This window comes from Hevea brasiliensis, chromosome 1, assembly GCF_030052815.1.
Source record: "Hevea brasiliensis isolate MT/VB/25A 57/8 chromosome 1, ASM3005281v1, whole genome shotgun sequence".
NCBI lineage: Eukaryota > Viridiplantae > Streptophyta > Magnoliopsida > Malpighiales > Euphorbiaceae > Hevea > Hevea brasiliensis.
Window position 1 is genome coordinate 108,239,516 of NC_079493.1, and position 16,668 is coordinate 108,256,183.

General features: G+C 37.0%; 1 protein-coding gene across 1 annotated transcript; it reads right to left on the reverse strand.

Annotated features, from left to right (window-relative positions):
* Window positions 1–15,595: 15,595 nt before the first annotated feature.
* Window positions 15,596–16,421, reverse strand: LOC110643731 (peptidyl-prolyl cis-trans isomerase 1). The gene has a single exon (XM_021796208.2). The coding sequence runs from the start codon at window positions 16,334–16,336 to the stop codon at window positions 15,818–15,820; it is 519 nt and encodes a 172-aa protein (XP_021651900.2). The 5' UTR covers window positions 16,337–16,421; the 3' UTR covers window positions 15,596–15,817.
* Window positions 16,422–16,668: the final 247 nt, after the last annotated feature.

Consider the following 16,668-nt stretch of genomic DNA (forward strand, 5'->3'; position numbering starts at 1 on the left):
AAATTTGGTAGGTCTTATGAACTTAGCAGTGATTTTTTGGGTCTTTAATAGAACTTTTTAATTAAATAAAAATTATATTCTAAGTCCTGGTATTGTGAGCTTTACGTAGATGTTCTCATTTCAAGGAAATTCTGCCGGTGATCGGAACTGCATTTTCCAGCCATACAGGTGGGCTATCGGTTCCACTTCGAAAGTGGGTCAATATTATAGTGCTTTCAACTATTTTTAGATGCCCCGGACACGTTTCAGGAGTCAGAATTAGCCTAGGTAAATTAGAACTCTAAATTGCTATTTTTACATAATGCTAGGTTTAGAATAAAATTCATAAAATATTCGTGGGTAGCCTGAAAATTATAATTCCTTTTGCATTAGTATAATAGCATTGCTAAGGATTGTGGGGCATGATTATAGAAGTTTTGGGGTTAGTTTGGATAGTTTTTGCAAATTGTTAATTTTAAACTTAATAGCTGAATTGTGTAATTACATGAGTTTTGACTGGTTTGGCGAGCCCATGAGGGGCATATGATGTTATTGTGATTTGGGCCTGAGGCCATTGCATTTAAAAGTGTTGTTTGAGTTGCGTTGCAGGTTAGCTAGGTCCTAGATATGTCAAAAATCTGTCAGATTTTTGACATAAATTTAGAATATCTTTGACTCTTAAACTTTCTTGTTTTGTTTAAATATTGATAAATTCATCGATATAATTGTTTAAGTGATCCGGGTCAACCCTTCTCCTTCACCCAGTCGCCTCAGTGATCTTTGGTTGATCTGTGAGTAGATATTGATTTTATTTATAATTTTAATATTATTATATATTCAAATCATGCTCATACATTCACTTATATATATATATATATATATATATATATATATATATATATATAGTTAAATGTTAGGCACGCTCTTATGTTGCATATTTTATTGATGAAATTATTGTGGATGTTGCCTGAAGATAATTTGGAGCTCTATGTGTGTGTTGGCGTGCGTGTGGTATGGATATGGATATGGGTAGGATGGGTAGTCTCAGTTAGAGCTTGACTCACTGGGAACTGATCCTTATATGTGCATAAGTTACGGTGAGTACGACTTTGAGTTGATATCGCTAACTCTCACACTTGGATTATTAAGAGAAAGTCCAACTTGAGTTGACATCGCTGGCAGGTACTGAAATTAAAAGAACTGTATAGGGGATCAGCTCCCATATGTATATATAGGTTAATGTGACACACGAGTGTGTAAGTACTCTAAATTATCTTTTATGCGAATATTATTTGAATTGTTTGAAATTATGTGTATACGTTACATTTTATACATAGGAATACATAGGTTTAGATAGTTATAGAAATTATATTTAAAATCAACATCTTATTCTATGAGTTGAATGCTCACCCCTGTTCAACTATTTTTCCTCAGGTGAAGATGGACTTGTTGAAAATAATTTGCTTTCTTTTCTTATAGGTTGAATAAGAAAAGTTTAGTTTACTTTTATTATCTTTTATTAAATTCTAGAACTCTGCATGTACCAGTAGTATATTATCCTTATTTGGGTTTGTAGTAGCTAAACTTTTGGAGTTGTAAACTTATCTATGTGGATATGCTTGGATGCTTGAGATATTCATTGCTATGGATGTAGGGAGCTGAGCTTCCATTTGATTATTTATCTGTTTGAGGATTGTGAAAGTGAGTTGAGCACCCTAGATTTTGATATTTTGTATTTGCACATTGGGTGAGTTAACACTTCCCATTGGATGATCCAATTTATGGTCAGACTTTGCTCGTTTATTTTCTTAAAATTGGACTACATTTATGAGCTTCATGATTGGGCTCGAAATAGTTAGGCTTACTACAGGCATCAGGGCTCTTATGCTGACCCAAGTCCTAGTGTCGGTTCGACCCAGAAATCGGGTCATGACACCCACTCTACCTTTTCCCTTCCCTATCAAATACTTAGTTCCTTTGTAATGATGCCATACCCAATAGCCAATTGTTCCCTCTTCAACAACAACATAAAACACCTTGCTCTTCATAAAGTAAAACTTAGTTTCTCTAGTCACCTTCTGTAACACCCTCCCGGTAGCAACTCCGTACATTCTACTGTTCCGGTGACCAGTGTCGGTCCGAACAGCTAGAACGTCCGGAAAAATATTTAAACTAAAGTGAGGAACCATAATTAACTCAAATATTAATAAGAAAAATTTAGGAAAAATTTTAGAAATAAAATACAACTAAGTTAAATGAGCCGGTGCCCAAGCGATTGGCAACCTAGTAGGAAGTTGCGGTTCTCGCAACTAGGAGCCCTAGACCTGAAGGAAAATTTATAAAATAATTTTTGAGACTCCAGAGAAGGTTCATTGAGGTTCCTATGGCATTAGAATGCCAAGAAACTATTTAGAAAAATTTTTCAATCGGTACAGACAATTTTGACCCGTTAAGCCAAACGGAGGGCATTTTGGTCATTTCGCCTTCAGAGGCGATTTTTGGCCGACTTGTCCAGTTAAGTAAATAATTATTATGATCTAAAATATGAATAAATATTGCTAAAAAATTAAATTAAAAATGAATAAAAAAGAAAAAAAAGAAAATGACTTAAATCCCTAATTATGACATCATTATGATGTCATTTAAATGCCCTCCACTAATCACCATTAAACAACACAACTAAAATTCTTTAAAAAGGGAAAAATGACAAATTAAGAAACCAATTTCTGGTTTCTTCTTCTTCATCTAGCCGTGACCCTCTCTTCCATCTCCCTCCATAAAAATTTTCTTTCATCACTTCCATTTCCCATGAATTCTCACTACTAAACCCTAGACATCTTTCATTAAAACTTGTCTATACCTCTTGGGAAAGTGTTTGGCAGCCTAGAAAAACAAAGAAAGTGAAGTTCAAGCTTGGGAAAATTCTGCTCAAAAAGGTTAGTGCTTATGTAATGGTGAATGAACATTCTAATGGTCAATTAGTGACCATTTGAGGTAAGTTGACCATAATTTGGAGGGAATTATAGCATGACAAACTGATTTGGTATGCTGCCTAGTGAGAGCAGCAGGTGTAGCTGTGAGTCCAGCCTGTTTAGACAGCCATAACTTTGGCTGTGTAGGTTCAATTGGTGTTTGGCCAATTGGACGTGAAACTAGACACATAATGGCACAACTTTGGTGAAGAAACCATGCCCATAAGACCAAACCAAGTGTACCAAAAACTTGCCCCAATCTGGGTGTCCTGCAACCAGTTTCTGCAGAATGACCAAATGAACAGTGATTATTCATTTGGCCATAACTCATTGTAGAATGGCCCAATTGACCTGAAATTTTTACAACAACAAGCTAAGATATAGACCAACAACTTTCATGGAGAAACATACCCCAAATTATGACCAGAACCTATTCAACAAGAGAGTGGAAGTTACTGTTTATTGCACTGTAGATATGGTCAGTTCTGAAATTTTTCAATCCGGCCAGTTGTGGTTTTTGGACCATAACTTGAGTTACAAAACTCCAAATAGAGTGATTCAAAAAAAAAAATTCAACTAGACAAAATAAGGAACAACTTTCACGTTTATCATTTTCCCAAATTCCCACTGCAACAGCAACTAATGGAACAATAAATTTTGGGTATAAAAACTGAAATTTCTGCTCCATAAATTTTAAGCTTAGAAATGGTATTGTTAACCAATACCAACAAATTTTGAATACAAAATGTGGTATGTTGGGAGTATTAAAACCAATGTACCTATTTTCTATGCAAAGGTCAACATTTTTGTTGACTAATGAAGGGAATAGTAACACCAAAACTTGAAATTCAAAAATTGTAAAATTTAAAAGTATCAAATGCCCTAGTACACCTAACAAGATTGGTTTGGATAGTTTGGCATGCCAATAGGGTTCAGTTAGCAGTACTGCACATGGCATTATACCATTCTGTGATTTCATGGCTTTTAGCCATTCTAACATTGTGTTGAGATTTGGCCTTGTGCCTGATGTTATTACAGCTTGTTAGCTGTTCTGTTACACACCGGGAGATACATATGTGACCGATGGTGTGACGGCCCGAGGTACTTGATACCCAGTGCCAGTTTACCCGTTTATCCAGTCCAGTCATCCAGTATAGGTTACTTGGGCAACCAAAAAATGAAAGTGGATAAATTTAATGAAATAATGAATATAACAAGTACAAAATAAGTAAGACTACAAATACGCATCGAAAGTTTATTTGCAATAAGACACCGATACATTCACTGCATATTTACTTTCTGTTATTTCTTTTTATTTTATTATTGGCACCACTAAGCATTATTGCTTAGCGCGTTGCTTTTGCCACGCGTAGGTTCTGGAGATACTGACCGAGAGCCCAGTAGACCACAGGCTGGGTGAGACCTCCTGCAGTTCTGCATAGTGTCCGTGTCACCTCACCATCTTCAGTGCATTGGTGGGACACTAGGTTTCATTTTGGTCTTTTGTAACTATCTTTTATTTTCTATTGTGTAAATGAGACTTATATAATGTATTTTGATGTTAATGTAAATAGTGAAAATTGTGGTTATGAATGGAAAATTTGAGTATTTATTTATTTCTTATACATATGAGTACCATGAGAAATGAATGATTGAGAAATGTTGTTGAAAAATATTGAGTTTTTGATGATTATTGGAGTTGAGAATGATTGGATATGATTATTGGAAGTGTTTTTCACAGGTTCCGAAGAACTGTTTTCTCCATTTTTAGCCTGATCACGGATTTTCTATAAAATTTTCGGAACCTCAAACAAATTATAATTTCAATAAATAACTTAAATGAATTATATTTCACAAGTTATATTCAAAACTATGATAAAAATAAATTAAGGAAGAATAAAAATGATTATGATAAAATAGAGTGTTCCGGTACACCGTGTGACATATCTTACTCGGATATACTGTAGACGGGTAAGGGGTGTCACATTTAGTGGTATCAGAGCACGGTTTAGGCGTTTCTGGGCCTAGATTGAGTCCATACCATGCATTGCATTTGTAAGAGTCGAGGTGACACTAATGCAGATCTGTTATCTTTGTTAAATAGGATATGGACCCTTCATCTCAGAGAGCAGTTGAGGAAGAAGTGGAGAGTCATGCTCCACCTGCAACAGCTGAGGCTGGGGGTAGGGGAGAACCTACTCCGCCAGCTCAAGCAGAGCCTGCTCAGCCTCCACAGGCCATGTTCCAGCAAATGGCCGAATTCTTCAGACAAATGGCTGGGGTAATGCCAACACCACCACCACCACCACCTCCACAGCAGAAATCACACCTGGAAAGACTAAGAAAATTTGGAGCAGTGGACTTCTTTGGCAAGAGAGAAGATGATTCTGTTGCAGCCAAAAATTGGTTGAACAGAACAGGCAGAGTTTTAAAACAACTCCACTACACTCCAGAGCAAAATCTAGAAGCTATTGTATCTCTGTTGCAAGATGATGCATATGAATGGTGGGATACGGTGTCCAGTGAAGTACAGCCAGAAGTAATAACTTGGGACTTCTTCCTCTCTGAATTCAAGAAGAAATATGTGGGTAGTGTATACCTGGAAGAGAGAAGAAGAGAATTCATTAACCTGAGGCAGAGACAGCTGACAGTGGTCGAGTATGAAAAGGAATTTGTTAGATTAAGCCACTATGGAAGGGAGATAGTCCCTAATGAGGCCGAAAGGTGTAAGAGATTTGAAGAGGGATTAAATGACAACATAAAGATCATGATCACTGCCTTGGGAATCACCGACTTCACCAAGTTAGTGGAAGCTGCAATAAAGGTTGAAAAGGTTAGAATAAGTGAGCAGACCAGAAGAGAGAGACAGCAGAAGAGGGGCCCAAGTCAGTCTAATTCATCTCCTGCATTTGGGAAAAAGTTCAAGGGTCTACCTGCACAGAGTTCAGGTCAACCACAAGGTCAAGGTCACCTCAGGCCCAGTTACGCCACCCCTAGGAGAGGCCACCCACACCATCGGTGGCGCCTCTCTAGGGATGGGGTTCAGGGGACCAGCCCCAGCATCTTCTGCATGTCCACATTGCCTGAAGTGGCATAAGGGGGAGTGTTGGAGAGTGACTGGTGCCTGCTTAAGGTATGGGTCAACAGAGCATCAGTTGAGGAACTACCCACGTAGAACTACTACAGCTGCTCCAACACAAGCAGACAGACATGCTCCTGCACCACAAAGAGGTAGGAAATCTGGCAAATCTGACGCAGTGGGACCATCACAGAGGCCTGCATCTGAGCCAGCAGAGAGGCTTGAGAGTAGACCACCTGCCAGAGCCTATGCCATGAGAGCCCAGGAGGAGCAAGATGCCCCGGACGTCATCAGGGGTACGTTCTCCCTCTACAATACATCTATGCATGCATTGGTGGATCCAGGATCCACTCATTCATACATCTGCATCAACATACCCATAGAAAGGGGGATACTAGTGGGGGAGAGTGACCAAGACATTCTGGTCACTAATCCATTGGGCCACAGTGTAGTGGTGAACAAAGTGTACAAGGGTTGCCCGTTAAGGATTCAGGTTTGACGTGATTTTGGGAATGGACTGGTTGTCACGTCATCAGGCAATGGTTGATTGTAAATTGAAGAGGATTTCTTTGAAAACTCCTGGGGGTAATGAGATCACAGTTGTGGGAGAAAGGACAGATTTCTTGTCCAATGTCATCTCAGCCACAGTTGCAAGAAGAATGATGAGAAAAAGCTGTGAAGCCTACCTAGCACATGTGGTGGATACTAGGCAGGCTAAGCCAGATCTGTGTGACATATCCACAGTAAAGGACTTCCCAGATGTGTTTCCTGAAGAATTGCCCGTTTGCCACCGTAAAGGGAAGTTGAATTTGCTATTGAAACCCCGCTGCACAAAGACCCATTTCCATTGCTCCTTATAGGATGGCACCCATCGAATTGAGGGAGTTGAAAACTCACCGCAAGAGTTGCTTGATAAGGGGTTCATACGCCCAAAGGTGTCACCATGGGGAGCTCCAAGGTCGCTTGTGAAAAAGAAGGATGGGACTTTGAGGTTATGCATCGATTACCGGCAGTTGAATAAAGTGACTGTGAAGAACAAATATCCGTTGCCTAGAATTGATGATTTATTCGATCAGTTGAAGGGAGCAGGAGTATTTTCTAAGATTGATCTCAAATCAGGGTATCATCAGTTGAAGGTGAAGGATGTAGATGTGCCAAAGACTGCATTCAGGACCCGGTATGGGCATTATGAGTTTCTGGTGATGCCCTTTAGCCTAACGAATGCACCAGCAGCATTCATGGACCTTATGAACCGTATCTTCCATCCATACTTAGATCGGTTCATAGTGGTCTTTATTGATGATATTTTAGTGTATTCCAAGACCAGGGAAGAACATGATGAACATATGAGGATTGTTCTGTAAACCCTGAGAGAAAAGAAGCTGTATGCTAAGTTGTCCAAGTGTGACTTTTGGTTGAATGAGATTGCATTCCTTGGACACATAGTGTCAGCTGATGGGATTAGGGTGGATCCCAAGAAAATAGAAGCAGTGATGGAATGGAAGCCTCCCAGGAATACAACTGAGGTCAGAATTTTCTTGGGGCTAGCTGGGTATTACAGAAGATTTGTGAAGGGATTTTCCTTAATAGCTGCTCCAATGACCAAGTTGTTACACAAGAATGTCAGATTTGATTGGAATGACAAGTGTCAGACCAGTTTTGAGAAGTTGAAGGCTATGTTGATAGAGGCACCAGTGTTAACACAGCCAGTGTCAGGAAAGGACTTTGTGGTCTATAATGATGCCTCTCATAATGGGTTAGGGTGTGTATTGATGCAAGAGGGGAAGGTGGTCGCTTATGCTTCCAGGCAGCTAAGGCCACATGAACAGAATTACCCTACCCATGATCTAGAGCTTGCAGCAATTATCTTCGCACTGAAGATATGGAGGCATTACTTATATGGTGAAAAGTGCTACATTTACACGGACCACAAAAGCCTGAAATACTTACCAACCCAGAAGGAGCTCAACCTTAGACAGAGACGAAGGATTGAGTTCCTGAAAGACTATGATTGTGTAATTGACTACCATCCTGGGAAGGCAAATGTAGTTGCTAATGCTTTGAGCAGAAAGTCCATCACAGCTTTGAGATCATTGAATGCCCGTCTAACTTTGGTTCGAGATGGAGCTATTTTGGCTGAGTTGCAAATGAGACCAAACCTGTTACAGTAGATTTTAGATGGGCAGAATGTAGATGAGAAGCTAAAGGCTATTATGAGAAAAATCCTAGAAGGGAAAGCAACTGACTATGAGGTGAAAGCAGATGGGTGTCTCAGATTTACAAAGGAAGACTGTGTACCGGATGATGGGGAATTGAAGGCCAGTATTCTAAAAGAGGCACATACCAGTGTTTATGCTATGCACCCAGGGAGTACAAAAATGTATCATGATTTGAAGCTTCAGTATTGGTGGCCTGGTATGAAGAAGGACATAGCTGACTATGTGACTAAATGCTTGACATGTCAGCAAGTCAAGGCAGAACATCAAGTTCTATCAGGTTTGCTACAGCCTATACGCATACCTGAATGGAAATGGGATCGGGTCACCATGGATTTTATAAGTGGTCTACCTCTCACCCAGAAGAAACATGATGCAGTATGGGTGATAGTGGATAGATTGACGAAGCCAGCACACTTTCTGCCAGTTAGGACTGAGTACTCACTGGAGAAGTTAGCAGAATTGTATATCAGTGAGATAGTTAGACTGCATGGAATTCCACTTTCCATCATATCTGATCGAGACCCAAGGTTTACATTTAGATTTTGGAAGAAGTTGCATGAGTCCTTGGGTACACAACTCCACTTCAGCACAGCTTTCCATCCTCAGACGGATGGGCAATCAGAAAGAGTAATCCAGGTAAACAATTGAATCAATTGAATTAATACAAATATTGAATTAGAATGATAATAATAACATGAAATACATGTCAGGTCCTTTAGGATATGCTGAGGAGTTGTGTCATCGAGTTTGAGGGAAGTTGGGATAGATACCAAGCTAGCATCCAAATGGCCTCGTATGAAGCACTGTATGGGAGGAAATGTAGAACTCCAGTGTGCTGGACTGAATTGGGCGAAGATAAACTAGTAGGGCCAGACCTGGTGAAACAGACTGAGGAGAAAGTAAAACTAATCAAAGTCAATCTGAAGGTTGTCTCAGATAGACAGAAATCTTATGCCGACCTGAAGAGAAAAGAAATAGAATATGCGGTTGGCGACAAAGTGTTCCTCAAGGTGTCACCGTGGAAGAAGGTACTGAGATTTGGAAGAAAAGGTAAGTTAAGCCCTAGGTTCATTGGGCCATATGAAGTCATTGAACGTGTGGGTCCAATGGCCTATAGGCTAGCTTTACCACCAGAGCTGGACAAGATCCACAATGTGTTCCACGTGTCTATGTTAAGAAGATACCACTCAGATCCTTCACATGTCATCTCCAGGGAAGAAATTGAAGTACAACCGGATTTGACATATGAACAAGAACCCATACGGATTCTGGCTCGGGAAATGAAAGAGTTGAGAAATAAGCAGATTCCATTGGTGAAAGTGCTTTGGAGGCACCACAATACCGAAGAGGCAACTTGGGAAAGTGAAGAGACGATGAGGCAACAACTCCCTCAACTTTTTACATCAGGTAAATTTCGAGGACGAAATTTAAATTAGAAGGGAAGAGTTGTAACACCCTCCCGGTAGCAACTCCGTACATTCTACTGTTCCGGTGACCAGTGTCCGTCCGGACAGCTAGAACATCCGGAAAAATATTTAAACTAAAGTGAGGAACCATAATTAACTCAAATATTAATAAGAAAAATTTAGGAAAAATTTTAGAAATAAAATACAACTAAGTTAAATGAGCCGGTGCCCAAGCGATGGGCAACCTAGTGGGAAGTTGCGGTTCTCGCAACGAGGAGCCCTAGACCTGAAGGAAAATTTATAAAATAATTTTTGAAACTCCAGAGAAGGGTCATTGAGGTTCCTATGGCATTAGAATGCCAAGAAAATATTTAGAAAAATTTTTCAATCGGTACAGACAATTTTGACCCGTTAAGCCAAACGGAGGGCATTTTGGTCATTTCGCCTTCAGAGGCGATTTTTGGCCGACTTGTCCAGTTAATTAAATAATTATTATGATCTAAAATATGAATAAATATTGCTAAAAAATTAAATTAAAAATGAATAGAAAAGAAAGAAAAAGAAAATGACTTAAATCCCTAATTATGACATCATTATGATGTCATTTAAATGCCCTCCACTAATCACCATTCAACAACACAACTAAAATTCTTTAAAAAGGGAAAAATGACAAATTAAGAAACCAATTTCTGGTTTCTTCTTCTTCATCTAGCCGTGACCCTCTCTTCCATCTCCCTCCATAAAAATTTTCTTTCATCACTTCCATTTCCCATGAATTCTCACTACTAAACCCTAGACATCTTTCATTAAAACTTGTCTATACCTCTTGGGAAAGTGTTTGGAAACCTAGAAAAAGAAAGAAAGTGAAGTTCAAGCTTGGGAAAATTCTGCTCAAAAAGGTTAGTGCTTATTTATGGACATATCTCTCTTATTCCATGTTAGGGACTTAAAATGAGTATGAAAGTGTAAATTAAATGGAATAAAACTTATGTGTATGTACACTATGGAATTCGGCATCCCTAAGGAAGGGATAAGGTTGATTGTTTTGATAGGCTTAGAGTGGACTAGAGATGATGTTTAAAATATATATATATATATATATATATATATATATATATATATATATATATATATATATATATATATATATGGATAATGAATTAGTGTGTTTAACTAAGGTATGTTGTGTGAATTTGAAATGGGGAATTAGGGTTTTGGAGAGAAACTTGGACTTTGCTTATGTAATGGTGAATGAACATTCTAATGGTCAATTAGTGACCATTTGAGGTAATTTGACCATAATTTGAAGGGAATTATAGCATGACAAACTGATTTGGTATGCTGCCTAGTGAGAGCAGTAGGTGTGGCTGTGAGTCCAACCTGTTTGGACAGCCATAACTTTGGCTGTGTAGGTTCAATTGGTGTTTGGCCAATTGGACATGAAACTAGACACATAATGGCACAACTTTGGTGAAGAAACCATGCCCATAAGACCAAACCAAGTGTACCAAAAACTTACCCCAATCTGGGTGTCCTGCAACCAGTTTCTGCAGAAATGACCAAATGAATAGATTGCTCATTTGGCCATAACTCATTGTAGAATGGCCCAATTGACCTGAAATTTTTACAACAACAAGCTAAGATATAGACCAACAACTTTCATGAAGAAACCTACCCCAAATTATGACCAGAACCTATTCAACAAGAGAGTGGAAGTTACTGTTTACTGCACTGCAGATATGGTTAGTTCTGAAATTTTTCAATCCGGCCAGTTGTGGTTTTTGGACCATAACTTGAGCTACAAAACTCCAAATGGAGTGATTCAAAAAAATAAATTCAACTAGACAAAATAAGGAACAACTTTCATGTTTATCATTTTCCCAAATTCCCACTGCAACAGCAACTAATGGAACAGTAAAATTTGGGTATAAAAACTGAAATTTCTGCTCCATAAATTTTAAGCTTAGAAATGGTATTGTTAACCAATACCAACAAATTTTGAATGCAAAATGTGGTATGTTGGGAGTGTTAAAACCAATGTACCTATTTTCTATGCAAAGGTCAACATTTTTGTTGACTAATGAAGGGAATAGTAATACCAAAACTTGAAATTCAAAAATTGTAAAATTTAAAAGTATCAAATGCCCTAGTACACCTAACAAGATTAGTTTGGATAGTTTGGCATGCCAATAGGGTTCAGTTAGCAGTACTGCACATGGCATTATACCATTCTGTGATTTCATGGCTTTTAGCCATTCTGATATTATGTTGAGATTTGGTCTTGTGCCTGATGTTATTACAGCTTGTTAGCTATTCTGTTACACACCGGGAGATACATATGTGACCGATGGTGTGACGGCCCGAGGTACTTGATACCCAATGCCAGTTTACCCGTTTATCCAGTCCAGTTGTCCAGTATAGGTTACTTGGGCAACCAAAAATGAAAGTGGATAAATTTAATGAAATAATGAATATAACAAGTACAAAATAAGCAAGACTACAAATACGCATCGAAAGTTTATTTGCAATAAGACACCGATACATTCACTGCATATTTACTTCCTTTTATTTCTTTTTATTTTATTATTGGCACCACTAAGCATTATTGCATAGCGCGTTGCTTTTGCCACGCGTAGGTTTTGGAGATACTGACCGAGAGCCCAGTAGACCACAGGCTGGGTGAGACCTCCTGCAGTTCTGCATAGTGTCCGTGTCACCTCACCATCTTCAGTGCATTGGTAGGACACTAGGTTTCATTTTGGTATTTTGTAACTATCTTTTATTTTCTATTGTGTAAATGAGACTTATATATTGTATTTTGATGTTAATGTAAATCGTGAAAATTGTGGTTATGAATGGAAATTTTGAGTATTTATTTATTTATTTCTTATACATATGAGTACTATGAGAAATGAATGATTGAGAAATGTTGTTGAAAAATATTGAGTTTTTGATGATTATTGGAGTTGAGAATGATTGGATATGATTATTGGAAGTGTTTTTCACAGGTTCCGAAGAACTGTTTTCTCCATTTTTAGCCGGTACTCTACCGAATTTTCTATAAAATTTTCGGAACCTCAAACAAATTATAATTTCAATCAATAACTTAAATGAATTATATTTCACAAGTTATATTCAAAATTATGATAAAAATAAATTAAGGAAGAATAAAAATGATTATGATAAAATAAAGGGTTCCGGTACACCGTGTGACATATCTTACTCGGATATACTATAGACGGGTAAGGGGTGTCACACCTTTACACCCATTTGAGATATGAAAATTTTTATATTGCTCTATGTTTGATTGTTAAATTTAGAGTTTTTTTTTTTTTCTTTCTTTTTGTGTGATAATTTTGGAGAATTGGCATTTGATCATTAGGAATTGATTTGCAATAAATTTAGAGAATTGGTATTTGATCATTAGGTATTGATGTTTGGCAATTTTGGATTAGTGAAAAGAGAAGATACAAAGGGGTAGGACAACGAGGAAAGAAAAATTTTTATCATGCTAAAGCCATGGCTCTTGTTTATATGCTATAATCTTCTTCTTTTTCTGGATAAAATTTCGAGATTTTTTCTTAATCTAAAAAAACATTGGATCTTTAAATTACAAAAGCTCGCCTTTTATTGAGAAACATTCAATCAAGAGATACTAAAGATTACTGAGAGGTTCAGATTTTTTCGAGCTGAAATGAATTAAGTGTTTGGATTTCATTAGGTGTTAATGCATTATAATTTTTCAAGTTTTTTTGAGTTTTGATAAATTGATTTGTGGAATTGTAATATAGGCCAATTTGCTGTAAATAAATTTCAAATTATGATCTTTTTCAAACTATTAATAAATTTCAAGTTAAGGTTTTGAGTATTGTTGTGAACTAATTTGTGGATTGTGGTTTTGTTTCATTGTTGATTTTAGCTCATTAGATGGAGAAAAAGGAGAGAGATCATGCACACACAGAGATAGAGAGAGAGAGAGAGAGAGAGGAGAGAGGATAAAGAAAGGAAGGAGATGACAGAGAGTTAGAGGGAGACAATTCGTGCTAAAGAGAGAAATTTTTTATTGTTAAAATGCCAATGTGGCATGTCCACGTAAGCTTATCGTTGGAGATTCCATCAAAAAGTGGCCTCCGAGACTTTGGGTTGTATTAAATTGAAGTTGGATGATTTTTGTGATAAAAATTGAAGTTGATGGACATTTATAAAACAACACTCAAAGTTGAGAAACAGTAGGTAAAATTTAGCCCTAGAAACTTCATCATGTTTAATTAGAAGTACAATTGTAAGGAGGAAAGCTTGCATAAGATGCCTGCAAATGTCACTTGCTAATTACATTAGACTACTTATAGTGTAGATGCCATGCCATGGTCTTGTTTATTATCTTGGGTTGGTAGTAGGGATGTGTGGTTCTGTTTTCAATTTGGTGTCTATTTAGAAATCATAACTGAATCAAAATTTTAGTATGATTTTGGTTTAATTTTTTGTTGTTTCAGTTTTCGGGTCAGTATGATTCTTGTTTTTTAGTTCTAATTTGATTTAGTATAATTCCAATTCAATTCTTGGTTCTTGAATCAATATTGTACGACTATTTCCATTAAAAGTCTTACTTGAATTAATATTTAAGTTTTAAAGTATGTCATTAATCTATAATATATCATGTAATATACTTTTTAACTATTTATTAGTATGTATTCTTTAATTATAAGATATAAATACAAATATAAATTAAGCACATATATAATATAATATAATAGTATAGTATAATTGTAAAATAATTTAGTGTATTTATCACTAAAATTATTAAAGAAAAATAAAAAAATGAAATATAATATTAATTTATATTTAGTATATTTATTTTAAAAATATATAATATATCTAAAAAAATCATGAAATAACACATATATAAATTTGATTTTTAGTTTTGGTATGATTCCGATTAATGAAAAATCATAATTAAATCAAATATCAAAATAAGTTCGATTCAGCACGATTCTTATTAATTTTGTACAATTATTTTTTTGTTTGAGATCTGCATAGCCTTAATTGATAACCATGGCAGGTTCTACGTTCTTATTTTTAATATATAAAATTAATACAATATATAAGGGTAAATTTTATTTGTGATTGTTTTATTACCGTTTCTTAATTTTGTTTCAAAAAAAGTAATTTCAATTTAAGCAATATTTTGTGTGTGAGAGGGGGGAGGGAGAACCAAAGTTGATATAAAAAAAAAAAAGACTTTAATGTAAATAAAATATAGTTAAGTAATTTTTCTTTTCAAAATAATATCCAAAAAAAATTAATATTAAAATTTATAATATTTTATTATAATAATTGTAATTTTACTCAAATTGTAGTTAAAAAAAAATAAAATTAGAAGAAGACAGTGAAACAACTCGAATATAGCAGGTGTCTGGGGGTTGGGTCACTACTAGTTCATCGGATCCTACTACAAACGATGAGAAGTAACTATAAAAAAAGTAACGACCGCATACTAAGCCCAAACAATATTTAAGGTTTACGATTCATTTCAAAAATTGATCATATTTTTATATTAAAATAAAAAAAATTACTTTAATTTATAAACTAAGTTAATTTACAAATTTTAAAAGTAAATTCATTTAAAAAAATAATGGGAAGGACTCAACTTTTTTATCAAATTTTTTAAAGAAAAAATAAAAGAAAAATAAAAGCCCAGCTCACAAATTCAAGGAAATGTCCCATTCTCACGTTTTCAACCAGACAATACAAGGCCTGAGGAACGAGGCTAATCACAACTACCAACTACTTTACAGCCTGAAGGGTCGCCAATCCCGAAGACTTTATCTCAATTTCACTATCACTACCAACCCAATAGTCCATTAGTCTGAAAGAGAAACCCAGGCTATCATAAGATCAAAGACTTGTAATTATATAAAGGAAAGATATAATAATCGCGCGTAAAAGAGAAAAGAAGCCTTATCTTATTTATGGTGTGGTTCTCAACCCATCAACATAGAAAAATGATAAAAAAAAAAAAAAAGATTCTAAAAAAAGGGTAAGAAGTACTGATGACCCCAACCCTGTACGCACACCAGATCCTAATTTACTACCACATGTAGGGATACACCATCACCACCACCATCACCGCCGCGGTTATCATCATCTGCGATCGCAGATCACTTAAGAAAGCTGCCCGCAATCGGCGATCACAACAGGCTTCGAGGTCCTCCCGGAGCTGGAACCTACCTTTTCGATGGCCTTCACCACATCCAGACCCTCCACAACGTTACCAAACACCACGTGCTTCCCATCAAGCCACTCGGTCTTAGCAGTACAAATGAAGAACTGAGATCCATTGGTTCCGGGACCAGCATTAGCCATGGAAAGCACACCAGGACCAGTGTGCTTCTTCACGAAGTTCTCGTCCGCGAATTTCGCTCCGTAGATCGACTCGCCTCCGGTGCCATTTCCGGCGGTGAAGTCTCCTCCCTGGCACATGAAGCCGGGAATCACACGGTGGAAGGAAGAGCCCTTGTAGTGGAGGGGCTTCCCGCTCTTGCCAACGCCTTTCTCTCCGGTGCAAAGAGCACGGAAGTTGTCAGCGGTGCGAGGAACGACATCGGCGTATAGCTCTATCACGATCCTGCCAGCAGGCTGACCGCCGACGGTCATATCAAAGAAAACCTTTGGGTTCGCCATAGAAAGATAATACTAATGAAGAAAATTAGGAACTCTTTCAGGATGAATATTACCGTTTAGGGTTTTTTGTTAGAGCCGGTTCGGGGGGTTGCTTATATAGAAAGGCGAGGCAGTGATTTATCTACGGTAGGTGGATTGGGGCCGTTGGATGAAGACACGTGTACAGATTGAGGATTGGGGAATTAACCGTGGTTAGGCTGGGATTTGACTAGGGTTAAGTTTGGGGATCCGGTGTAATATAGATAAAACCGGTTTGGAGTTTTATCATAGAGAAAAAAAAAAGAATTTTTTTTAAAAATAAATTATTATAAATTTAAAATATAATTATATAA

Bases quoted from the DNA above. Each gene is read 5' to 3' on its own strand.
- LOC110643731 (XM_021796208.2), bottom strand. From the start codon at position 16,336: ATGGCGAACCCAAAGGTTTTCTTTGATATGACCGTCGGCGGTCAGCCT.